General features: G+C 45.7%; 1 protein-coding gene across 5 annotated transcripts; it reads right to left on the reverse strand.

The window, feature by feature from the left end:
* Positions 1–69: 69 nt before the first annotated feature.
* TIMM10 (translocase of inner mitochondrial membrane 10) lies at positions 70–12,241 on the reverse strand. 5 transcript variants are annotated; one of them, XM_088458806.1, is made up of 5 exons: positions 12,136–12,237; positions 10,891–10,921; positions 8,883–9,067; positions 6,243–6,355; positions 70–1,360 (listed from the first exon to the last, which is right to left on the reverse strand). In XM_088458806.1, exons 4-5 carry the CDS (start codon positions 6,311–6,313, stop codon positions 1,159–1,161), a joined length of 273 nt encoding a protein of 90 aa, XP_088314932.1. In that variant the 5' UTR covers positions 6,314–6,355; positions 8,883–9,067; positions 10,891–10,921; positions 12,136–12,237; the 3' UTR covers positions 70–1,158. The 5 variants fall into 5 exon arrangements, with proteins under 5 accessions (XP_088314932.1, XP_088314931.1, XP_088314930.1 ...); XM_088458805.1 differs by lacking the exon at positions 8,883–9,067; XM_088458804.1 differs by lacking the exons at positions 8,883–9,067; positions 10,891–10,921 and having other exon boundaries at positions 12,136–12,241.
* Positions 12,242–27,972: the final 15,731 nt, after the last annotated feature.

The raw sequence follows: 27,972 nt of genomic DNA on the forward strand, positions 1-27,972 counted from the left end.
AGAAGAGAAAAATATTCTAAAAGGGTTTCAACTGGAATAGCAAATTTATGTACTCAGTGATCAAAATAATTGTTTGTGTTTTCATATTTTAATATTATTGAATATGTAATATATGCAATATAATGAGAAATACATGGTTAACTTATTGGTTACAATTTGTGTCTTCTACGAGTGATCATCATCATGTTGGTATCTGTCAAGTACATTTAGTAACAGAGCAAGTTCTGGATGGCAGAAGGAGCAACAGTAACACGAATACTGGTTATAGAAAACAGATTAACCAAAATAACAAAGGAGCAACAAAACAGTATAATAAAACAAAGTATGAATTGTTTTATATTGAAATCAAGTGCAATCTGTTCAATGATAAACATACTGTATATAGCAGTCACTTTGCTTAATGTTTGTACTCTGAATCAATACTTGTGACAATGCAGTCTATTCACAAGAGGCACAAAGTGACTCACTAGTTACTATTGATTTGCTGTGCCTCAGTCATGTCCCTGGGTTATTAGTGATTCACAGGCTACATTCTTTCCCATTTTCATTCAGCACACAAAATGGATGCCAACTTCAAATGTTTAACTGTCACCTACTCAGAATGAAGGCAGACATTTTGTGTACTGAAAGAAAGTGTAAAATAATGCAACCTCTGAATCACTAATAACCCAGGGAGATGACCGAGGCACAGCAAATCAATAGTAACTAGTGAGTCACCTTGTGCCTCTGTGAGGTCTCTAGTTCCTTCTGATATGACTACATTGTCTCAGGTCTTGATCCAGACTACAAACATTAAGTGAAAGTGACTACTCTATAGGATAAAAGACATAACAAGCATAATCAAAAATGAGCTGAAAGTAACTTGTGTAAGGTAAAGATTAGCGGGATGATAAACAGTGGTAGCCTCAACAAAGACACACTGAGACCCAAACATGGAGAGCAAATGACTGCGTGCATCACACAAATTCACACTATGAAAAGACAATTTTATTGATCAATGAGTCTGTAATATGCCAAGAAACGGAACAAAAATTAAATACATCGCACAATGTGTACAACAGAGAAAACAAAAGACACAAGGCCTCGTCATAACACAGGCCAGTATACAAGTAGGACAAATCCTCCGGATTCAGGACGAAACTAATATCTGTAACGTTACTATGCGGGCCCCACACCCTGCTGCATTTTCCTCATCAGCTCCTCATCTTGCATAGAAAGTTCTGTGAGTTTCTTGCCCATGCGCTCGTGGATATCGAGATATTTAGACACACAGCGGTCGAGACAGACACTCTCCCCTTTGGATAACTCTGGCTCCTTGTAGTGAGGAGGGACGCACTTTTTGTGACATGCACCAGTCATTCTAGGAAAAATAAAGGGGTAAATATTACATAACTGTTTAGTTGTAATGATGAAAACTTTGTCAGTGTACCCTTAAAATAAATGTTATTTGTTGCTGTAGGAAACTGCAGATGCCTTGCTTGCTCATAAATTACAATATATATTTCTGAAACAGCCGTGCTGCATGTACCTTTATAAATAGATTATTTGGTCAGCTTAATATACTAGCTTGAAAAAGGCCACAGTGATGGTTGAAACGCGTCGCTGCTCTCCTGGTATTGAATGAGCTGGGGCACCCACCTGCTGCTATGCAGACTGCCGCGTCTCCCCTTATCCCGCTACAGTCCGCCAACTCCCCACGAGACTAGGAGTCTGGACATTCATCCGTGGCAATTAGCGAGTGCTCCAATAGACACTCTCTTACTGGAGCTGGATCCACCATAACACTAGGAGAAAGTGCTATTGCCGGCAAGTCTCCTGGGAGGCAATCGGGACTGCTATACAGCACCCACCAGCGGCTCCTACTACCACATATAGAAGGCTCTCTGCTTAAGGTATACTGTGGCAGATTGTAAACAATGATCTGTGCTAACAGCTTGCCCCTGCTTGCTGTTTGACTGCAGACATTGATCTGGTGCTGAATAATAATTGAACAGGTACTGTATATATTTTGAATTGATATAGTGCCCCATTGGTTTTTTTACAACATATCTTCAACATATACAGAACTTGCCACATTTTGCTATTAATAAATAAGAGCTCAATCCCATGGTCTCTGCGGCTTTTGAAGAAAACCAATTTTGATAAACTGTTGCTCTTCTGAGCTTACACAAGTTACCAACTGAATGTTCTATTTACGTGTTATACCATGTTTCTGCTATATTTTAATCGTTTTTATTGTATACACATATGTGTGATATTTAATAAATATTACAATATATGATTCAGCTGACCAAATCTAAGCTCTTACAAGCAGGGCTCTCTTCCCGCATTTGCGTCTTCTTACTTTCATCTACTCCTTACCCCCCACAAGGGCACCTAACACTTGGTTGCCTATGCCCTGCTGCTTATTTGGAGTATTATGATCGCTATTGCTGCAATGTGTATAAATGATGTCCGTGTCCTGCATTGTATTGCACTGTAAGTCACTGATTTCTGTTCACTTATTTATTTATGTGCTCTGTAAGGCGCTGCAGAACATAATAAAGGCACACGCCAGCGCGGTTGTTTCAGAAATATAGGTTTGTTGTGAGGTTGGCAATACCTCTTTTTTACTGCTGCAGGTGTGTATTTGGTTTTACCCCATATGTTCGTTAGGCGCTGTGTTAGTTTTATTTCTAATACCTTATTCATAAATTACGAGTTTATGGAAATTTTATCTTCATAGACCCATGTATTTTTTCCAAGTTACGATCTATGCAAAAGCTTACCTCAATTATATTATATATTACCCCAGTCACTTTAGGAGGGGCGTGACTGGCATGTGCGACGCCGACACCTAGCTCAGCAACAGAGGAAATCAGATTTGTGTGAAGGATGTAAATGTAACGTGACAAATGGATTAAGAATAATAAAAAGAGAATGAAAGGCAAAAGAATAAGAAATTGGTTACACAGGCAGCAAATCGACATAGGGCCACTATAAAGACTGAGACAAGGACAAAATGGAACCACGCACATAGAAGTTATAAAAACTAGATTAAAAAAATAAAAAAAAGAGGGAAGAAAGGAAAACAAAAAAAAAAAAAAAAGAAAAAAAAAAGAGGATACTACAGAGGAAGTGTGAACGCCAAAAGGGTAGGGAAGCCCGGAAAGAGAGGAGGAGTGAGAAAGCTAGACCGCAGAGAGAGAAATGTAAAGAATGGAATTCACAGAATAATTGTTACCTATAAAAATGCAATAAACTATTAAGGATTAAGCACCTTATAACTTTAATGACATAGCTACACATAATTGTTTTCTTTGGATGCATATGTAACAACCAATATAGGAAGAGAGGGCTATTGTAAACAAATGGAGGGTTTTGCAGAACTATTGGGGGTCCATCGCCAGAGAACCACACAGTTTGATTGATCATGCAAAGGCCCATAATTCCTGTGACAGAGGATATAAGCAAGAAGAGAACTGAAGGCAACATTACAAATACTGACTGGATGGTTTTGGGTTATTTCATGTCAAGTGGACCAATTTTGAAGATCATTCACACCAAATTTTAGTTCACAATAAGCAAAACGATGGCCCTCAAAGTGGGAGTGAGTATTTGCTACTACTGCATAGTGTTAACTAAAATTTTCTCAAAGTTAGTCTGACATATATGCCATCCTTCATGTATAATTTTATGACTATTGGAGATGGTCGGGTGGGGACGCCTGGTCCACTTGACATGGAATGACCCTTATGGCATTTTTTCCAAGCAGAAGCCTTCTGCCACTTTGGCCCCTGTGCTCTCCAACCTCACTTATTAGAAGTATAGGGATCCAGCTCCACTGACTATTTGAAATATGTCCCACAGAAATTGTTCATATTTAATTTTAATGTTACTAAATCATGGCAAAACAAAGGCAAATATAGAACTAATGCTGAACATTTCTAAGTCTGATTTCTTCATTTTGCCTTTAGCGCACGTGGTACAGTTTTATTGCAACCAATGTTATTTTATAAACTTTGTCTTTCATTTGTTCATCAGACCCTATGGCTTCTACCCAATTACACAGATGCTTATGTACCAAACACAGAATGCAGGATAAGCAAGTTAACGTTTAAACGGCCCGAAAGCATTACAATACCTAGTAATTTAATTTATATTGAACGGAAAATCACAAATGTGTCCAATTTAACAACCTACACTACCGTTCAAAAGTTTGGGGTCACTTGGAAATTTCCTTATTTTTGAAAGAAAAGCACTGTTTTTTTTCAGTGAAGATAACATTAATCATAAATACACTCTATACATTGTTAATGTGGTAAATTACTATACTAGCTGCAAACGTCTGGTTTTGAAAGGAATATCTACATAAGTGTATAGATGCCCGTTTCCAGCAACCATCACTCCAGTGGTCTAATGGTAAATTGTGAATGCTAAGCGCGTTAGAAGACTAATGGATGTTTAGAAAACCCTTGAAAACCCTTGTGCAATTATGTTAGCAAAGCTGAAAATGGGTTTGCTCGTTAGAGAAGCTATAACACTGGCCTTCCTTTGAGCTAGTTGAGTATCTGGAGCATCACATTTGTGGGTTCGATTAAACTCTCCAAATGGGCAGAAAAAGACAACTTTCATGTTGAAACTCGACAGTTTATTCTTGCTCTTAGAAATGAAGGCTATTCCATGCGAGAAATTGCCAAGAAACTGAACATTTCCTACAACGGTGTGTACTACTCCCTTCAGAGAATAGCACAAACAGGCTCTAACCAGAGTAGAAAGAAAAGTGGGAGGTCCCGATGCACAACTGTGCAAGAACTAGGGATGTGCAGGCTCATATAGGTTCGAGTTTGCACGCCGAGTTCGGATTTTTCCCTCCAAAAAAACGGAACTCAGAAAGAGGCAAAACGTCATCTAGCATGGACAAACATCATCATTCCTGGACAAAGCCAGGAATGATGATGTTTGTCCATGCTAGACGTTTTGCCTCTTTCTGAGTTCCGTTTTTTTGGAGGGAAAAATCCGAACTCGGCGTGCAAACTCGAACCTATACGAGCCTGCACATCCCTAAAGAAGACAAGTACATTAGAGTCTCTAGTTTGAGAAATAGATGCCTCACAAGTCCTCAACTGGCAGCTTCATTAAATGGTACCCGCAAAACGCCAGTGTCAACATCTACAGTGAAGAGGCAACTCCGGGATGCTGGCCTTCTAGGCAGATTGGCAAAGAAAGCGCCATATCTGAGACTGGCCAATAAAAGGAAAAGATTAATATGGGCAAAAGAACAGACATTGGACAGAGGCAGATTGGAAAAAAGTGTTATTGACAGACAAATCGATGTTTGAGGTGTTTGGATCACACAGAAGAACATTTGTTAGACGCAGAACAAGTAAAAAGATGCCGGAAGAGTGCCTGACGCCATCTGTCAAGCATGGTGGAGATAATGTGATAGTTTGGGGCTGCCATGGTGCTGGTAAAGTGGGATATTTGTACAAGGTAAAAGGGATTTTGAATAAGGAAGGCTATCACTCCATTTTGCAACGCCATGCCATACCCTGTGGACAGTGCTTGATTGGAGCCAATTTCCTCCTCCAACAGGACAATGACCCAAAGCACACCTCCAAATTATGCAAGAACTATTTAGGGAAGAAGCAGGCAGCTGGTATTGTCTGTAATGGAGTGGCCAGCACAGTCACCAGATCTCAACCCCATTGAGCTGTTGTGGGAGCAGCTTGACCGTATGGTACGCAAGAAGTGTCCATCAAGCCAATCCAACTTGTGGGAGGTGTTTCAGGAAGCGTGGGGTGAAATTTCTTCAGATTACCTCAACAAATTAACAGCTAGAATGCCAAAGGTCTGCAATGCTGTAATTGCTGCAAAAGGAGCATTCTTTGACGAAAGCAAAGTTTGAAGGACAAAATTATTATTTCAAATAAAAATCATTATTTCTAACCTTGCCAATGTCTTGACTATATGTTCTATTCATTTTGCAACTCATTTGATAAATAAAAGTCAGTTTTCATGTAAAACACGAAATTGTCTGGGTGACCCCAAACTTTTGAACGGTAGTGTATGTATGTGATGAACCATTTTGTCCTACCGGTGACAACCTGTGTTCTCTCTCCTAAGTGTAAAGAAGGTCCTTTGAACGAGTGAAAAAAAAAAGAAAGGACCCAAGTAGGTCATTCTAAATAGTAGATGTGCAGAACAATAGATAATGAATTACACGGAGCACAGCAATACTGAAGAGTGAGGATTTTGCTTACCGGTTATACATGTCTGCCATCATTTCCACCTCTAGCTCTGCTGCCAACTGCTGTGCTTTTAAAGGGTCCATTGTGTCCCAGCCGTGCTCTTTATGTCATGTGTATAAGCACTCCTGAAGAAAGCAAATCAACATAGTGAGACTTGTCATTATCATCTCCTAAAATCTCTGCATTAGCCGACAGTTAAATACGCAAACCAAATATAAGCTTATATTATGCATGTATTAAAGTTAGGAAGCATATTTGGTGTCCAAAGTACTATAGAAAGTTGTATTGAAAAAGCAGAGTACAGTATAGTACATTGTACTTTGACCAAATGTCCTTGTTCTCCCACTACACACAAATATTGTATTTGCCGCTATACAACAGTTTGTAAGAGGTTTGTAAATGTTTTGTCTAAGACTAATATACATAATACTTCAAAGTAATGCCTGCCAAACAAATATCATAAGCAGGGGTGTTTTAAGAGAGGAGGGGGCCCGTATGCAGACTCAGCACGGGCCGCCTCCTCTCTGTTGCGGTGCCGCTGCGGGTGGTGCGGCAGTAGCTTCTGGCTTAGTGCCAGAATCTACTGCGCATGCATGGGTCTCCTGGAAAATGGTGCCTGTGCCATTTTCCCGCGACAGCAGCACTGTGCATGAGCGAGTCACTGGGAAAATGGCCGCCACCATTTTCCCAGTTACTTTTTCTGCTCTGCAGCGCCGGTCCAGCGCTGCAGAGCAGCACTACTTAAGGCAACGGACAGATAAGTTTAAAGAGTTAAGCTGCATACACACGCGATTTTTTGAACGATTATCGTTAATGATATCGTTTAAAAAAAATCGTTCACTTTCTGAGTCAAACGATGAACGATAATCGTTCATGCGCATTCACGTTTGTAGTTCAGTCAGACTTGTCAAATCAACGATTTTCATTAAGGGAATATGCAAAAATCGTTTGTAGTTCAAAAAAATCGTTCATTACACTTTAAAAAAAATCTGACAGATAATCTGACAAAAAATCGTTGGTAACAAAATCGTTGTGTGTGTATGTAGCTTTAATAGGTGCAGGGTGTGTGGCGTGAGCCCCCCTGGGCCCAAGGGCCTGTGTGCAACGCACACCCTCCACCCATTATAGATATGCCCCCAATCATAAACTGCTTCCTCCCTTTCATTAATTTTACATTTGCATTATTTTCACCTACTGTATAATATCTCATTGACTCAATTATGTGCTAACTTATGACTGCAAAAGGACATTAAAGCAGTGTTTACTTTGGAATGACACCATGACGTGCCCTTATAAACAGGCATATCATATGTCACAAAGCAGGAACAAACAGCTTATAAAATAATCCACATGAAAGTTGAACAGCAGCCTCTTCATAAAACATGCCAGCATATATAGAAACCAAGAGGTTCTAGGTCTCGTTCTGGTCTTCTCAGATTAGCACGTAAATTCACTACCGGTGTAAAGGGTACGTGTACCTTGTGCTTTTGTCGCATTAGCAGTGCACAAAATAAGCAATGGAGTACATTTTTGAGTGAACAATAAATATGAAGCGACTTAGTGGCATTTTCACAGCGCACCAAACACTCGTATCAGACCTGTCTTTGCCTTATTTTTAGAGATTAGCGGGTCCGGTTCAAAGAGAACCGGACCAACCCGAACATTGCAATTCAGAGTCGGATCCAAGACCGGCTTGGATCTCAAAACGAGGCAAAATGTCATCCCCCTGCTGTCAGTTCTTGCGGGTTTTGGATTATAAACAAAAAGTATGGTGGTCGCTCACATCAACTTAATGACATTGCACAGGTGCTTGTAAATGGTGGGGTTTACACTGAGCTACAGAAAAAAAAGGGATTTTCCCTCCAGCACACTGCAGCAAAATCAACAAAAATACTTGAATCCTACATGATAATAGAAATTCAGAGGTATTGGTTTACATACATTGCAAATATATGAATAAGCGCTGGGCCAACGTCAAGGCTCCTCTATACCAGCATCCCTAACATTATGGGGTTAACGTCCGAGACGCAGGGAACCCCAAAAGAATCCAGCCAAGGACTATCCCTTGGCTGGATTATATAAAGCTCCCTGTGATCAGCACCATTTTCACTCCAGCTGTGGAGAGAGAAGCTAGCAGACGTAGTCAGTCACTGTCAGTCACTCAGTGTGTGTGTCCAGTCAGGGTCTTGGGCTGAAGGCTGCTGCTGTGTTGTCCATAAAGGGGCTGGGGCTGCAGTATATAAAGGGGGGCTTCAGTGGGTGCTGCAACTGGTGTGTCACTTGTCTTGTCAACTAATGGTGCGTGCACACTAGACGATATGCTCCCTGAGCGATATCGTGTAGTGTGTCCCTGGCAGGCTGTGCTCAATGTCGTTCATGACATTGAGTACAGCTGCTGAATGATATCATTAACGATATCGTTCAGCGCCGGGCTCTCTCCCCCATTCCCCAACATGCAGCAACCTGACAACATCGTCAGATTGTGCTGCATGTTCAGGCGATGGACAATGTCGGAAACGACCAGCGGGAGTGCGCATCGCTGGTCGTTTCCGACATAAGAGTGCACGATTTGTGCACGATTACTGAGTGACTGCACGATTACGATGTCGTTATCGTGCAATCGCTCACTAATATCGCCCAGTGTGTACCCACCATTACTGCGGCTGCTGGTGTGTTGTTAGCTTGTCCATCAGGCTAGGGCTGCAGTCCATAAAGGGGTGTTCTGTTGTCCGGGGGGGGTGCTCTGTCAATTAGGGGTGCTCTTGCCCAGTATATTCACGATTGAGATCTCCGCTCCTGTTTAAATCTCTCTGCTGATAAATAAACTTATACACCTACTGCAGAAGCAAAGAGGTGTTGTCCACATCGCAAAAAAAGCAAGAAATAAACAAAATTCTGCGCTGGAGTATAAGCGTCAATGCATTCATTGTTCACATAAAAAATATTGATAAATAAATAATGAAAAGCAAAGAATAATAATGGTAATTAAAAAAAAAAAACAGAAAAATAAAACAATATATTTGTAAAACATTAATCTAAAAGCTACATTGTAAATCTCACACTTTCATATCTCAGTCAAACTGCAACATTAGTACTAAATGTCATATAATAAGTAACAGTATGCAACACCTTGAGTTCAGTACATAGTAATTAGTGTTCATATTCAATCACAGAAAGATGTATGCTGAACATAAAGTTATTTGTAGATATCGTATCATACTATATGCAGTCTGCACTCACAGTATGGAAAAAACTTTTTGGTCTTAATTATCTTGGGAATGCCAATAATTACCTCTGGTGTACAACTTCACTTGTCCAAATCACGGACGCCGAGAGTCCCAAGTTTCCAACAGGGGGGTCTCAATCGGCAACCAAGGCTATCCTAGCAGGTTTTGGGTTACCTGTTCAAGTGCCCAATCAGAGTGTCTGTCAGGGCAGTAAGCAGCAGGTGAGTGCTGTACGCAATGTCAACGCCGCTGCCGAACCACCTCTCTCTCCAAGCGGGCACCAGATGCTATAGTATCGTAGTAAGCACTGGGTTTGGAGTATTTAACAGGAACTAGATGGCAGGCTGGTGTTAGAGTGTAGGGACACTGCCGGTATCAGATCCCGTCCTCCTCCACAAGCAAGGGCTGGGTGTCACAGTACTGCTACCGCTGGAACTGGAGTGGTCAACTTGAAAAAGGTCACAGGAGTGACTGAAACGCGTAGTTGCTCCAAATATCCTGGTACTCTCTCTCCTGGTGTGCATTTTTTGACCACTCTGGTTCCAGCAGTAGCAGTACTGTGACACCCAACGCTTGCTTGTGGAGGACGGGATCTGATAGCAGCGGTGTCCTTACACTCTAACACCAGTTGCACAGCGGATCAGTGACACCATGACGACTGTGCTAGTACTAGACGGTGAAATAATAGAAAGTCAGGATGATAGTGTGGAGGAAGTGCAAAAGGAGGATGAGGGGAAAATGTGTGTCCTGTTGATGATGAGGATGTTGTTTGCGTAAATCAGCCATCAGTGGCAGCAGTTCTCGCTTGTAATAAAAAGAAAGCCAGAAAATCCATGACTTGGGTGTGGAATTATTTTAATCTAAATTCTGACAACAGTTTTGAAGGCATCTGCTCCATTTGTAAAGCCAAAATTAGCAGAGGAAGGGCTGTTAACTATCCTAGGCACCTCCTCCCTGTTACATCATTTGTAGCAAGTTCATGCAATTTGTTTAACAAAATGATACTCATTTGTAAATTAACAACAAGCAGTCCAGTATCAGCTACCAGCAGTTTGGATCAGCACATGCAATCTCCACCACCAACATCCTCATCATCAACCTTCTTAATGATTGGAGGTAATCCTTCCAAAACATGTTTTGTGGGGGCCCAAACAAACCAAGGAGTTCAGCCACGAAAGTGTCAGTCCCTGTCATAAAGAGCTTGGTTTGTTAAACTGTGTATGTCCTTTTTAATATCCCACATAAGAGTGGGTGGGAGGGCCCAAGGACAATTCCATCTTGCACCTCTTTTCTTTACATGGTGCACAATTTGGGGCATTGCCGACTGCCATTATTATAGTTTATTAAACTGCCATCCTGTCTGCCAATGTTTCATAGATGTCCTCTATTTTTTTTAAACTGCCGTGCATTTGTGCCGCTGCTCTGTCACTTACTTTAGCCAGCCAGCTCGCTGCAGCCTTTGCCCTATATTGGTAAAAAATAGTGAAATTAATATTGTGAGCTGTGAGGTGGTTAAAAATGCTTAAAAATTATTGTTATTAAAGTTAATACTGTAGGAACAAAAACAGGCCCAAATTATGTGGTTCTAGCTGTTTATATATATATATATATTTTTTAAAATACAGATCCAAAACCTTGAAAGAGGTACAGATCCAAAACACGGGGGTCGGTGCACATCTCAACTTATTTTACCCAGATTAGTGAATGAGTCGCACACAAACTACATGAAAAGGTACCTGTGCATTATACTTTTGTCACATTAGATATGTGAATAAGACCATTTGGGAGGAATTTAATTCTTATCACGGGTATGTAGCTCTAAAGTTAAGTGCTATTCAATTAACTGCATCATGTCTGGCACTTAACCTGGGAGATACAACTTACCTCAGCTAATGCCTGGGGCTTAGTTACGGTAAACTGCATATCCAGTGTTAAATGGCAGGTGCAATGCTGTAACCACACGCAGTAATACCACAACTAGCTCAGAAGCACTAGTTAACGCGGAGCTTTGCTCGCACCCTCAAAGAGGGTGCAAGCAGACATCCACTAGTCACTAGTTTAAACCGAGAGCAACTGACCAAGTCACAGAGCCTGTGGGGCAGCAAATGGTGCAATTTCAGGACAGGTATGAGGACACATCTATATATCCATTTAAAAAAACTCAGACTGCAATGAGAATATAGTAACATACTTCAGGACATTGAGCAGACACAAATCTGTGCACCCACAATGCAGAAAACACTTCTATTATGATGGCTTTAGGTAAATATATAGAGCTTGTTTATATCGGAAGACAATACTTTAATATTAATAGTAACAGATCATAATGTGGGCACAAGGAAGGTTTTATTTTTAGTTACATGTTCAGCTATTGTGTCAATCCAAACACACTACTGTAAAAAATTTAATTTCAGCGGACAACTGAATTACTAGGATATACGGCAGTGCATTTAGACATTACCCAGTGCATAGTGCTCCTCCAACATCACATTAGTAAGGCTGTTATTGCTGTGGAACTCGAAGTCCCAGCAAGCGCTCCCAGCCATTGCCAATGACGCACAAGACCTGGCTGCACCTACATAAGACACGCGGATCCACCTATATGAAACAGCCAGGCAGACACATGCCTGCACTCACCAACATGCGATTAGATAGATACATGCATGCACTGCACTCACCTACAGAACCAGTGCCGGCAGCACGTGTCTATATTACAGGGACTACTTCCTGCTTAGTTTGTTAGTACCATAGAGTCCAAGGGCATGGCTGTGGGTGGGGGGGGGGGGGGGGGAGATATCATAGAGAGGAAATGTTGGCTGAGTGTCACCGGCATATAGAGCACAAGCGCCACCTATGGCTCACGCTGGTGTATCGCAAGGAAATATTTGTGCAGCGTGACCTCAGTTGCCTTGTTGTAGTGCAGTGATTAGGTGCAAGTGGTAGATATTATGTGCAGACTGTGGTCTGTCAATTATATGGGACAGGCTTGTGTAATGTGTTAGTGGCTGCACTTGGGCCTTGGCCGATATATAAATGCACTGCTTAAATCTCAATTTATCTCTAATGGTTAGTTTACTTTTAACATTTCCTTCTCTCCAGCTGAATATACATAAAATTAGTTTATCTCAGAATATTATAGGTATTTTGTGGGTGAAAATTTTTATAACCTAGTAAAATTAGCCTTTCAGTATTCATCCTATGCCATAAGCATGTAGCACTATAACCCCTATGCAGGATGTCATCGGCATCCTGGCGTGCGGGATGCTGACAATCTTAATACCGGCGGATCCCGGTACCAGTATCCCGACCATCGGCATCCCGAAGGTAAATATCGGGGTGAAGGGGGAGGGTAGCGTTAGCTAGTGGGTTAGGGTTAAGCACTAGGGGGACAGAACACCTGTGCTTGATGGAATCAGTATGTAATACTGCCACGTATATACATATATATTAGCTCACATTTCAGTAGCTTTGTAGCTGCTAAATAAACAAATGTTTAACAATACAATACATTACCCGGTATTATTGCAAAGCGGTTTAATATTAAGCAGGACAGATATACACAATGGGAAAGATTAAAGGCCCCCATACATCAGAGATGGATTGCAGCAATCGTGCAATTTGCAATCGATTGTGTATAAAAATCTTTCCCTTTTTCAATCGATTGCAGAATTGCAACAATCGATTGAAAAAGGGAAAGATTTTTATACACAATCGATTGCAAATTTGATGATTGCTGCAATCAATTGCTGATGTATGGGAGCCTTTATATGCCGTAACTGGGTGGTATTCGGGTGTTTGCATATAGGATAACTTGAGTGAGGCCATCTAGTTAGGCTATGCTCAGTTGAAGTAATAAGTAGACTCAAAATGCTTCATCTGTTATAACTGCAAATAGTAGCTATACCAGATTAAAGTTAACAAGCTATAAATATTAATAAACAGACCCCGAAGTCCTCCTATCGCTTGCTTATGCCTTTTTTTTTTTGTAGCTATCCTTGGTTTAAGTCATTTTGTGTAGAGATCATCAAACAATAAGCTCCATGTCCCTGACTGGGGGGAAATGGTTAGATGCCAGCTTCCAAAATAAAAATGTATATGATGTACTGTAGACTGAGCTGTTATCTGTGGTTAGTTTTCCTATAGGAACTTCAGCAGGGAATCCAAGAGGAGAGAATTATATGATGGACTTTGTGCTATATAATATGCTTAACATAAAGTTCAGATATGTCAGACGTGGGACTAGATCACAGGTTCTCAAACTCTGTCCTCAGGGCCCAAACAGTGCATGTTTTCCAGATCTCCTCACAGATTCACAAGTGAAATAATTAGCTCCACCTGTTGATCTTTTAAAATGTGTAAGTGAGTAATTAATACATCAGTGCACCTGCTGGGTGACCTGGAAAACGTGACCTGTGAGGGGTCCTGAGGACCGAGTTTGAGAACCACTGAACTACATCATTGGATAATTGGATCTGTATCTCCTAGGGACCTATATATTTGCATTTTTGCCGTAAAGCACTCATCAGGTATACACTTTATTTTGCCAAGTTACATATGGCCTAGAAATCCAAACTTAGGCCCTGATTCAGAGCCGGTCGCTCTGACAGAGCGCTCGCTCTGAATCAGGGCCGGTCTTTTTCTTTTTTTAGAACGGCCTCCTGGCCGCTCGCATAGCTGTGGGTGACCACCCACAGCTATAGCGAGCGGGCAGAAGATGGTCGCGATTGTCAAGACCATCGCGACCATCGGGCTTGCGACGAGACACTTGTGGTAGGGTCTCATTGCCGCAAGCCCCAGAGAGCTTTCTGCTCAAACAGAGCCAAAAGCTCTCCCACTGACATCACTTGTGATGTCAGTGGGGCCGGCCCCAGATGGTAGGCGTTCTCATGGGAACGCCTCAGTCTGGGCAGCCACCCCCCCGGCCCGCCCACCAAAGGGGGCATGCTGTTACTCAACATCGACAGCACGCCCCCTTTGGTGCGAGACCCGGAGCGACGGCTTGACCGTCGCTATCCGGGTCTCGTGCATGCGCACGACCGAACCGGCTCTGTCGCGTGCATGCGCTCTGGGCCACCATCGACTCGGTTGCGAGCGCTCAGCGCTTGCGACCGGTTCTGAATCATGGCCCTCAAATCATATCTCACTACTGTCCTGATTTACCCTGATTTCAGGGGGCTGTCGTACCACCATCCCACCTAAAATTATATTTAAGAGGCACTTTTAGGGGTGGCGTAGGAAAAGGTCTCCTATGGATGACTAGCTTGGACACATTTGCCGTGAGGGAGATATTTCCCTGGCTGCCAGGTACCTCAAGTAAGTGTGCCAAGCTTATATATAAAATTCAATGGTCTGTCTGACTGGTTATACATTCAGTCACCCCTGCATTGATTGGGATGAAACCAACGCAAGGTGATCCAGTTGGATTCTGGTCAGGTTCTAGGGGGTTAGGGTTAGGGTCCTGGTCGGATCTTCCGTTGGTGTACGAGGGCAGAACTTTGACCCGGGAGCCTGTTCTGAACATGGATGGATTTGGACAAAAACTTCACAGAGTGGTAACATTGGATCCCAGAAGACATACTAGGTGGTTGAGTTCCCGGTCGGACCTCCCATTGGTGTACGCTGGGCAGAACTTTGACCCGGGGACGCTGGGCAGAACTTTGACCCGGGGAGCCTGTTCTGGGCCTTCCACTGGATGGATTTCTATGAAAACTTCACAGAGGGGTGGCAATTGTTCTGGGATGTCTAATGAAGTGGTTGGGGTGCTGGTCGGACCTCACAGCGGAGTGCACTGGCCAGAACTTGAAGTTCTCAGAAGTACTAAACATGCCCACTTGGGACATAGCCATGTTAACTATGATGTGGTTGCGCCGAGATGCTACAACTACACCCCATGTCCCATTGGTAGCCAACATAGTCAATCAGCTATCCAAAAGATCCAAAATATTGATATTACGGGATTGATTGATATTATTTGTGTGCATGTGCAGTTTGGACAGTAAGGACAGCTCGCACAAGCGTATTTAAAAAGAGAAAAGGTCCCACATATACAGTAACCATGCAAACAGGAACAGGTAAAGATCATCTCTGCCAGCATCAAGGTGTTTGGATCGATGGATTAATTATTTTAAAAACAAAGAAAGGAATGCATCGGGCTTGAAGATCAATCTTTTCAAACAGAATATTCTTTGGTGACCATTCCTAAGTCAACTTATTTTGGTATCAACCCCTGCAATTAGGACATAGGGGGTTGATTCAGTTAGAACCAAGTTGGGTCCTGCAAATTGTATTTGAAGTTAATTTCCAAAATGGCAATCCATTTTCTCACAAATTGGCATTCTTTTGTGTGCCCGCCCCTAAGTAGGTGAAAAGGTATTGAATTTGTTATTTTAAGGTACAAATGTCAGGACAGTGCAGAACCTCTAGTACACCCTTCTCAATGAATAACAATGCACGCTTCATGTAGCAGGGGTGGGGCCATAATGACACAATTGTGCGGTTGTGCTCCGCTCCTAACAAAGCATAATGTTCCCACCATGCCCCCTTATGCCGCTCCACGTGTCCCCCCGCGTACGCTATGCCGACCTCGGGCATCCAAAATGTCGGCAACTATGTGTTGTATTGATGGGAGAGCGGTCATTGAACTTGCAATTGGGAGTTACAAGTTTGTTTGTTTTTCCAACATTTTACAAACTTGTATGAAAAATCACTTTACATGCGTTTTGTCCAAAAGACTTTAATTTGCAGAAAAACACTTGCTGGCTATAATATTTCCTTCATTACAAAAAAATTTAAAGATCAAGCATTTGACACCTTTTCAGAACCTCCAATACTTTGAATATGGCCACTAACAGCCTTCTGTACAGTCCTGTTATCTTTTCTGCCATTTCTAAATGAATATCGCATTTCTCTGGTGCACACATTGCCGCATTGTATGCAAGTTTTATGCTGTGAGTCCACTTTCGCAAACTCACATCTAATTGAATTGACTGCATAGTGTTTGAGTGCTTCGTGAGAAGAGAGCATTGTCATGTCATATGGAAGCATGACAATAATGGGGGTGCAAAGCTACCACTTACCTCTTTCACCTAAACCTTACTTGTAGTGTGCCATTCACCATTAGCAGAGCCAGCCCTTGACATAGATAAACTAGGCAAATACCTAGGGCATTTGGAATGCCTAAGGGCATGCATTTCAAGCCTAGGGGCGGCTCAGCTTGACAGCAGGCATTGGCAGGACCAGGACGGGCAGATGGCGTCGGCAGCTATGCTCTGGCTGCCCTTCCGCGATCAAAGCTCTCAGCTTAGACGGGCGGCAGCAGCGGGAGCAGGAAGCAGAGACAATAGGGGCAGTGGACAGTAACAAAAATGGCCACTGGAGGAGGGCTTCTGCGCATGCCCAGCCGCATCAGCTCCTCATCCCATGAACCTTTGCAGAGTCCAGCATGCTGAGCCTGTCTGCAGGGAGGCACACAGTGCCGAGCTGAGCATAGAGTGAGGAGCGCAAGCATGGCGGCTTCAATATCTGCAGAGTCCAGGCAGGCTGAGGTGACGAGGTCATAGTTTTATTGGCCAGGTGAGTGCTGTGGAATGGGTGTTGGGATGGATAGGGTGGGGTGTAATCATGTGTAAGGGACATTACTGTATGGCATTATGTGTATGAGGGCATTACTAATGTCTGGCACAATGTGTAAAGGGCATTACTGTGTGGCATTGTGTATAAGGGGTGCTACGACTGTGTGGCATTATGGGTGCAAGGTGCACTAATGTGTGGCGTAATGTGTATAAAGGGCACTACTGTGTGGTGTAATGTGAATAAGGAGCAATACGGAGTGGTGTACTGTGAATAACGGACACTACTGTGTCATGTAATGTGAATCAGGCGCTCACTGTCCTCATTTAAAATATGGGGATGGGGCGCCAATGCTCTTGCTGGAACATGGAAACAAAATGTCTAGTTACATCTCTCTGGATGAGGATTGCTATGGATGAGGGGTGATGGGTGTTGCTGATCTGTGCTGCTGGGTGATGGGTGCTGTGCTGTGAGAGGGGTTCTGGATCAAAGGGCTATGAAATCAAATTGGTTAGGCCCGGCTCTGACTATTAGTAGGTGTGCATGGCAACCACACAACTGCGCAGAACAGCAGTGAATGGGTCATACCTCCTTGGGTGTGTGTGTGGGGTTGGGTATGAAATCCCGGCTGTCAGGATTCCGCTGGTCAGAATACCGACAACGGCATCCCGACAGCCAGAATCCCGACACACATAAGAACGAATGGAGTATTTTCCTAACCCCTACCCTAACCCTCTCTCCCCAGTCCCTAACCTTAACTCCCCCTCCTAGGGTCTAAACCTAACCTCCCCACACTCTAAACCTAAAACCCCCTCCCCGGTGCCTAAACCTAACCCCCCCTTCTCGCTCCCTATTCCTAACATTCCTTCCCCGGTGCTCAACCCCCATCCCTCCCCCTAGTGCCTAACCCCGTGCCCTAACCTCCCTCTAACACCCCGATACTCAGGATACTGGTCCCGTGATCCCGACCGGTCAGGATTTTGGCGCCGGAATTTAGACAGTCGACATCCCGAACGCCGGGATGCCGACTACATCCCGTGGGTGTGTGTGTATATGTAATGGTGCATACTGCATACACACAGTCAGATATGTCAGATGAACGATTTTACCAACAATTTGAACGATTTCAGACATTATTAAACTTAATGGAATCATCAAAATCTGTCTGCAAACACATCAGATGTCCGATATCGGTATCTGACTAACGGGAACGCGCATCGTTCATCTTTGCAGTCACACATGTCACATTTTCTTTCAGATATGAATGATTGAACGAATTTTTACAATCGTTAATATCTGACAGAAAATCTGACCGTGTGTATGCACCATTAGTGTGTTTACCTTGACCCATACATTAACAGGACATTTATATTGATGAATATAAACATGTCAGTTTACTATATGTAATAGGTAAACCCTACTGTGGGCAATGATACCTGAATATATTTGTCCCGGGCATCTTCCGCTGACAGCTGAATACTCCTGATCCAGTCATCTCTTTCTGATTCGCCTCCTAGCTCCTATCGCTCATTGCTATCCATCCTCCACACATATCTCTTGCCTTGATGTTTTGCTGCCATTGCACTGCACGGCCTGCGCTTATACAGCTCAGAGAGGAAGTATGAACACATTTCATTTGTGAGAATATTTTACTATGCATTAGAATGATGTCCCCAATAAATGGCATTCTTAGGTGTCAGTCAGCAATGAGATTTGCATGAGACTAACTATGTTGTGGATGGGGGGGATTTCTGGGCAACCTAAGGGCCTGATTCAGAACCGCTCGTAAGCGGCCGCTCATTCGCTCCGAGCGATGTTTGCCCAACTGCGCATGCGTACGGATCGTTATACGCATGCGCGAACCAGTCAGTGCGGTCGAAATTCATGTGCTCGCAAAATAGCGAATGCCTGATAATTTGAGTGACAGAAGGAGGAGTATGTGGGTGGTAACAGGGGAAGGTGCTTGAAAATGGGGAGTGGAGATCCGATCGCAGGCGTGCTTAAAGGTCAAAACGGGCGTTTTATGGGTGTGCATAATTAATACAGCAGCGTCATTGACCACGTCACTGGGTTTTTTTATAGCCAGAACTGCTCGCAAAATTGTGGTAGCAAAAACCAGCCACAAGAATAGCGAGCAGCTCATACCCTGGTCGATGTACTCGATTAATCTAATAAATAGCGGACATGACGTAGGATGCGAGCGGCCAGGGGGCGTAGTTTCCCAAAAAACGACCGCAAGTTTTGTTCGCTCGTTCAGACCTAGAGGCGTGAACAGACCGCAAAGAGCGAACGGTTCATTTGAATAGCCACCCCTATTTTCTGGACGAGCGAGCGCTAATTGCGTCCGGCTCTGAATCAGGCCCTAAGTGCACACCTGATATGTTATATTCTAAGGGGAGGGGGGGGCAATCATCTCCCTCTGGAGCTGTCCCTGCTTAGCACCGTAGACATGTTCTTGAATGTATAGTAATCCTGGCTGAACAAGAAAGTCATTTATGAATGAAGTTGTAACCATAACAACAAGACACAAACAACATTATTTCCAGCAAGATTAGTCACATTCCAAACTGTCACCAGGTGTAAAACACCAACTCCCAGACGCCTAAACACACCCATCTGTAACCATACACCAACCGGTCATACCTAATCTCTTCAGTGTAGTGACACCTGCTATTGTATTCATCTTTTCAAAAGATAAAGTAAAAAAATTAAACACACAGTAACAAACAGTACATGGATTTAAAAACATTTATGGTTTTAATAAAGGGGCTGTTCTTTCTTGCGTAACACTACTGTACCTCAATATTATTTGATCCCTTGTAACAAATGGGGGAAGTTAGGAGCCATTACCTGAAGTTAGGAGACAGTTTTGTAGTGAAATATCAGAAGTATGAGCTGCAGATCATCTGCCGGCCTGGCTTCAGGGGTCAGGCAGGTGTTGTTCAAGAGCCTGATTCAGAGATTGATGCTAACGCGATTGCAGCTGCGATTTCGCACGGAATGCAGCTGCGAAAATATGCTAATAGTTCCAAAGCTTACCCAAGCATAGGGACGCCCACTGCTGCCTTCTCAGCGTGGTGTCATGACTTCGCGCTCATACACGGGCTGATTCCTGCGTCCCACATTGTATACCAGCATAAATATGGGTAACACTGACGCACATTGACCAGTCATGCAGGCCTGACCTGTCTCGAATATAGCTGCTCTCCTGATGGTCAGAGAAGCCTGCGTTTGCCTATCACCCCCACCGACTACCTGTCATTCACTCATTCTGTGTAAAAATCACCATTGTATACATCTCTGAATCAGGCCCTAAGAGTGGAAACAACAAGTTAAATTTCTCGCTGTCTCGCTGAAATAATAGCAATCTCCCTGATTGCACCTTACGCCAGTGGTGTAACTAGGGGGGGTCGAGCAGGGCTCGTGCCCTCGGCGCCCTGCCGGCCGCGGTCCAGGACACTGGTCACTGTAATGCGGACCGCTCTACACAGTAACAAACACCGCCGCCGGGTAGTACACTCGTACTACCCAGCGGCAGTGTGTTTGTTTTGGCAGCCAATGAGAGTCAGACAGACTCTCATTGACTGCTGCGCCCACTGCCGGTGCCATGACGTCTCGCCCATAGTGCAGAGCGGGCCGGCCTGGGAGGACGAAGGGGGGGGTTTGTGTGTGTCTTTGACACTGCTGGAGGGGGGCGCTGCATAGGGGGGGACTACTACTAGGGGCACTGCATAGAGGGGACTACTACTGGGGGCATTATATAAGGGGCCAGGGCCGGCCCGAGCCTAATTTTTTTGGTAAGCGGCTATAGATTTTGGTGCCCCTTGGTGAAATAAATTTTCATATTTCAGTGTATGAAATATCGGGAGTACATATAATGATGTAACAATTACATAAAATAAACAATTGCAATTACAAAAGTGTTGTAACGCCCTTAAACAGCAGGATCAACCTGGGTGCTAAGCTACAATTATATAAAATTTAGAGAGAGGGTGACAGCATTTGGTTACAGGGAGAGGGTGACGACAGGGAGAGGGTCACAGCAATAGGTTACAGGGAGAGGGTGACGACAGGAAGAGGGTGACGACAGGGAAAGGATGACAGCACTGGGTGACAGGGAGAGGGTGACAGGGAGAGGGTGACGACAGGGAGAGGATGACAGCACTGGGTGAGGGTAACAGCAATGGGTGACGACTGGGAGAGGGTGTCAGTACTGGGTGACAGGGAGAAAATGACAGCACTGGGTGACAGGGAGAGGGTAACAGCAATGGGATACAGGGAAAGGGTGACGAAAAGGAGAGGGTTACAGCAATGGGTGACGGAGAGGATGACAGCAATGGGTGAAGGGGAAAGGGTGACGACAAAGAGAGGGTGTCAGCACTGGGTGACAGGGAGATAATGACAGCACTGGGTGATGGAGAGGGTGACAGCACTGGGTGACAGGGAGAGGGTAACAGCAATGGGTTACAGGGAAAGGGTGATGTCTGATAGGGTGACAGCACTGGGTGACAGGGAGAGGGTAACAGCAATGGGTTACAGGGAAAGGGTGATGACAGTGATAGGGTGACAGCACTGGGTGACAGGGAGAGGGTAACAGCAATGGGTTACAGGGAAAGGGTGATGACAGTGATAGGGTGACAGCACTGGGTGACAGGGAGAGGGTAACAGCAATGGGTTACAGGGAAAGGGTGATGACAGTGATAGGGTGACAGCAGTGGGTGAAAGAGGGTGACAGCACTGGGTGACAGGGAGAAAATGACAGCACTGGGTAACGGAGAGGGTGACAGCAATGGATGACAGTGATAGGGTGACGACAGGGAGAGGGTGACAGCGCTGGGTGAAAGAGGGTGACATCACTGGGTGACAGGAAGAGGGTGACAGCACTGGGTGACAGGGAGAAAATTAAAACACTGGGTGATGGAGAGGGTGACAGCAATGGGTGACCGAGAGGGCGACAGCACTGGGTGACAGGGAGAGAATGACAACAGTGAGAGGGTGACAGGGAGAAGGTGACACCAAGAAAGGGTGACAGCAGTGGGTGACAGGGAGAGGATGACGCCAAGAGAGGGTGACAGCAGTGGGGACAGGGAGACGGTGACAGCCAGTAGATGATTAATACACAGCATTTAAATTTTCTTACCTGGGCCCAGAACTGCAGTGTAGCTCGTGGATGGTGGCTCCTCCTTGGTCTTTTAACGCCGGGGACGGTCACGTTACGTCAGATGCCCGGTGCCCAAGCACAGCCTTCAGAGAGGGGAGGAAGCCGGGGAACTTAAGGTAAAAGGGGAGGAGCTGAGTAGAGGGGAGAGCGTGGCCCCTCCTCCCCCTCCAGCTTTGTAAGGACGGACTACAGTAATGGGGGGCATCCACTAGACGATTTTATCCCTGTCCAACCTCTTAACGATTTTCCCTTGAAGTTTCCCTTGAAATATGATCTTCCACTCTGAACAATTTGCAAACGATTTGCAAAATATCTAACAATAAACTATGTTGTTTTAATCTGTGATTGAGAGCTTTCAGCTATAGTGGGCAGATAGTGGTTCATCGTTTGATCGTTCAGCGTAAACGATGTGTAAACGATTTGTAAGCAATCAAGTGAAATTGACCTGCATGTTCAGTCGATGGAGGAGACGATCAAACGACCAGCGGGAGCGCGCATCGTACATCGTTAGAAACAATTACTGCACGATTTGCAAACGATGTTCAAATGATTATCGAACGATTTTATCATTATCGTTCAATCGTTCAACTTTATCGTCTAGTGGATACCCCCCTTAAGCCAGGCTGTCCCTATGGGGGGAGGAGCTGAGGAGAGGGGAGGAGAAGAGAGAGCGTGGGGCCTCCTCCCCCTCCAGCCTTGTTCGGACGGACACCAGCATAAGCCAGGCTGTCGCTCTGTGGGGAGGAGTAGAGAAAGCGGCCCCTCCTCCCCCTCCAGCTTTGCGCGGACGGACTCCAGCATAGGCTGTCACTCTGGGGAGAGGAGAAGAGAGCAGCCCCTCCTCCCTCTCCAGCATTGTATGGACGTGTACGGATGGACTCCAGCATAAGCCAAAGCCAGGCTGTCACTTTGGAGTGAGGAGAGAGGAGGGGAGGAGAAGAGAGGACGGCCCCTCTTTCCCCTCCAGCCGTAGCTGTACTGTCAATCACTGACAGTGTTCAGGCTGCGGCACTGGCTGGCGGCAGGCAGCGCAGCGGCACAGTATAATAAGTCAGTGTGACTTATTGTATTGCCGGCAGCTGTGAGGTACGGCGGCGGGACTGAGGAGATGGCGCCCTTACAGCTAGGCGCCGTACGCGGTAGCGTACCTCGCGTAATGGGCAGGCCGGCCCTGTAAGGGGCACTGCATAGGGGGGACCACTACTGGGGGCACTGCATAGGGGGGACTACTGTTGGGGGCATTATATAAGGGGCACTGCATAGGGGGGACCACTACTGGAGTGGGGGCACTATATCAGGGGCACTACTGGGGGTACTGCATAGGGGGGATCACTACTGGGGGCACTGCATAGGGGGGGATCACTACTGGGGGCACTGCTTACGGGGGATCACTACTGGGGGCACTGCATAGGGGGAACTACCACTGGGGGCACTGCACAGTGGGGACTGCATAGTGGGGACTTCTACTGGGGGCACTATATAAGGGGGACTACTGGGGGCACTGCATAGGGTGGACCACTACTGGGAGGACTACTCCTGGGGGCACAATAGGGGGTCCTATTGTCTGCAGCGTGTGACCCATATCCATGAAATACACTAGTACAGGGCTTTAAATCACTTTGTAATATCGACTTGATTGCTTTTATGTCTTGATTAATGTAGTGGTAATACATTGCAGTGTTACAATTGGCCATTAGATGGTGCCATGGATTAAGGTTTGTACTCTAGGACCACACGGTGCCAAGTATGTATACTCAAAACTGTCTCCGTATCCATTTGTGGTTTTTTTTATTACTGAATTGCTCCAAATAAGTCCAGCTTAAAGACAGTGTATAGATTTGTCCAGGGCTAAAATATGTCTGGTTTCACGTCTCACAGATAGATGTGTTACACATAATCTCATGCGGTTATGCATATGATGGATTTTCCCTACAGATCTGACAGTATAGTACAGTATTATGTTATGCATATGATGCATTTTTCCTATGTATTTACTAGTGTATTGCAATATTAATTTAAGCCCAATGTTATGTCATTGTGAGAAATGATTGGCATTTAGGAATAAGATTTCAATTTATTAAGCACAAAATAGTAAGTAACAAGAACAAACCTAACTAGAAAAATAACTTACTAAAATCAAGCTAATCCATACTTGCCGACTTTGAAATCCCCCTCTGCGGGAGAAGCCCGGAGAGGAGATGCAGCTGACATTAGGCCCCTAAGATGATGCAATTTGCTTCATTTTAGTCCCACACCACCCATATGAACCTGCAATTCCCGGTATTATCCCCCCATCCCACCCAATTCACAAGGAAGTGGGCAGGATGCGGGAGAGCCACCCACTCTTCTGGGGGACTACCTGACAAATCGGGAGTCTCCTGCGCCTTCCATGAGAGTAGGTAAGTAATATATAGTGACCAGCATCACAGCGGTATATAATAATAGTTCCAGAGTGTCACGTTCTGAGTATTCTGTAGATCCGATTTGGGACCCTTGAACTGAATGGTGGTGCAGATGAAACGAGGAGGCTTAATGTAACTCTTGCGCATGAGTATACCAGGAGTATAAGTCAGGCTTGCCTACCCTCCCGATTTGGTCGGCTGCCGCCTGCCCCCCGCACAACTACTTGAAACCCCCGCAGCGGGGATGCCCCATGACGCGATTCGCGCTGAATCGCGTCATCGTGGCTCCGCCCCCCGCTTCACAATGCCTTTATTTTTGGCATCGTGAAGAGGAGGCGGGGCCACGATGATGCGTTCGTGCAGACACACCCCTGGCCCCGCCCCCAAAACGACGTCATAGCCGGCCACGCCTCCCCCTCTATGCTTGCATTCAGCTCCCTCCCGGAAGGAGGGAGCTGAATATCGGCAAGTATGGTATAAGTACACTAGTAACCGTCTACAGCTATGGCCAAAAGTTTTGAGAATGACACAAAGTCTGCTGCTTCAGGTTTTATGATGGCAATTTGCATATACTTCAGAATGTCATGAAGAGTGATCAGATGAATTGCAATTAATTGCAAAGTCCCTCTTTGCCAGGACAATGAACTTAGGGCCTCATTCAGACCCACTCGCAAGTGGCTGTCCGCTCGCAAGTGGGTCGATGGTGTGCACTGCGCATGCGCACGACGGAGGGAGCTCCGTCGTGCGCATGCGCCAGACGCGACGAGCGAAGGACTTTCCTTCGCTCGTTGTGTCTGATCAAAGGGGGCGTGCTGTCGATGTTGATTGACAGCACGCCCCCTTTGGTGGGCGTGCCGGGGGTGTGCCACCCAGACGGGGGCGTTCCCAAGGGAACGCCTACCATCAGAAGCCGGCCCACTGACATCACTAGTGATGTCAGTGGGAGTGATTTTGGCTCTGATAGAGCCAAAATCACTCCGGGCCTTGCGGTTGAGAAACTCAACCGCAGGCTCCGGCTCGCAGTGGCGATGGTCGCGATGGTCAAGACCATCGCGGCCATCAACCTGCACGCTCGTATAGGCTGTGGGTGGTGACCCACAGCTATACGAGCGTCCAGGAGGACGCTCCATAATTATGGAGGAGGGCCCTGATTCAGAGCGAGCGCTCTGGTCAGAGCGTCCGGCTCTGAATCAGGGACTTAATCCCCAAAACAACATTTCCACTGCACTTCAGCCCTGCCACAAAAGGATAAGCTGACATCATGTCAGTGACTCTCCCGTTAACACAGGTCAGTGCTGACGAGGACAAGGCTGGAAATCACTCTGTCATGCCAATTGAGTTAGAATAACAGACTGGAAGCTTTAAACGGAGGGTGGTGCTTGAAATCATTGTTTTTCCTCTGTTAACAATGGTTACCTGCAAGGAAACACGTGCAGTCATCATTGCTTTGCACAAAAAGGGCTTCACAGGCAAGGATATTGCTGCTAGTAAGATTGCACCTAAATCAACTATTTATCGGATCATCAAGAACTTCAAGGAGAGAGGTTCAATAGTTGTGAAGAAGGCTTCAGGGTGCCCAAGAACGTCCAAGCAAGTGCCAGGACCGTCTCCTAAAGTTGATTCAGCTGCGGGATCAGGGCACCACCAGTGCAGAGCTTGATCAGAAATGGCAGCAGGCAGGTATGAGTGCATCTTCACGCACAGTAAGGCGAAGACTTTTGGAGGATGGCCTGGTGTCAAGAAGGGCAGCAGAGAAGCCACTTCTCTCCAGGAATAACATCAGGGACAGACTGATATACTGCAAAAGGTACAGGGATTGGACTGCTGAGGACTGGGGTAAAGTTATTTTCTCAGATGAATCCCCTTTCAGTTTGTTTGGGGCATCTGGAAAAAAGCTTGTCCGGCGAAGGAAAGGTGAGCGCTGCCATAAGTCCTATGTCATGCCAACAGTAAAGCATTCTGAGACCATTCATGTGTGGGGTTTATTCTCAGGTTAGAACTGAATGGCTGCACTTCACTGTGAACACAAACTACACTTAGGGCCTGATTCAGAGCCGGACGCTCTGACCAGAGCGCTCGCTCTGAATCAGGGCCCTCCTCCATGAAAATGGAGCAGCCTCCTGGTCGCTCGCATAGCTGTGGGTAACCACCCACAGCATATGCGAGCGGCCAAAAAGATGGTCGCGATGGTCTTGACCATCGCGACCATCGGACTTGCGACGGAGACCCTGCGGTAGGGTCTCCCTGCAACAAGCCCTGGAGTGATTTTGGCTCTATCAGAGCCAAAATCACTCCCACTGACATCACTAGTGATGTCAGTGGGGCCGGCTTCAGACGGTAGGCGTTCCCATGGGAACGCCTCCGTCTGGCAGCCACGCCCCCGGCACGCCCACCAAAGGGGGCATGCTGTCAATCAACATCGACAGCACGCCCCCTTTGGTGCGAGACCCGGAGCGATGGAAAGCCCGTCGCTCCCCGGGTCTCGCGCATGCGCACGACGGAGCTCCCTCGCACCAAAGGGGGCGTGCTGTCGATGGTGATTGACAGCACGCCCCCTTTGGTGGGCGTTCCGGGGGCGTGGCTGCCGAGACGGAGGTGTTTCCATGGGAACGCCTACCGTCTGGGGCCGGCCCCACTGACATCACTAGCACTCCAGGGCTTGCAGCAGCGAGACCCTACCGCAAGGGTCTCGTCGCAAGCCCGATGGTCACGATGGTCTTGACCATCGCGACCATCATTTTGGCCACTCGCTATAGGAGGCCACTCCAAAAAGTAGGAGGGACGGCCCTGATTCAGAGCGAGCGCTCTGTCTGAGCGTCCGGCTCTGAATCAGGGCCACAGTTATCTCCTGCTTACCTTCGTCTGGCGGAATGGCCCGCTGTCCCCATACACTATCACAGATATCTCCTGCTTACCTTCCTCTGGCGGAATGGCCCGCTGTCCCCATACACTAATATGGGGACAGAATTCATCAAGCTCGGAAAATATAATATTTTCGGAGCTTGACTGCTGTAGCATTTGCTACCATAAGATGGCAAATGCTCCCGATACCCACTCCTTCCCTGTGGGAAGGAGTCCCAGGTAGCGAAGAGGGATCCTTTAGGATCCCTCCGCCCCTGTCCGGCTCCTTCCACCGGATGTCGGGGCTCTTGTGCGCATGTGTGACCTGTAGGAGCAATGATGAAAGGAGCAGTGAAGCCGCTTGCAGGGACAGATGATTTCACATCAGCTGTCACCATGCCGGAGCAATGATGAATTGAAATGTTAACATCATGAATAGGCCCCTATGTGCAGGGCCGTTTCTAGGGGCGGGCAACCCGTGCAATTGCATGGGGCGCTCCGCCCTCAATGCAAAATACGCCGGGTCTGACTCCTGCAGGCTG

The sequence above is a fragment of the Taudactylus pleione genome, unplaced genomic scaffold (genome assembly GCF_031769625.1).
Source record: "Taudactylus pleione unplaced genomic scaffold, aTauple2 ptg000854l, whole genome shotgun sequence".
Taxonomy (NCBI): Eukaryota; Metazoa; Chordata; class Amphibia; order Anura; family Myobatrachidae; genus Taudactylus; species Taudactylus pleione.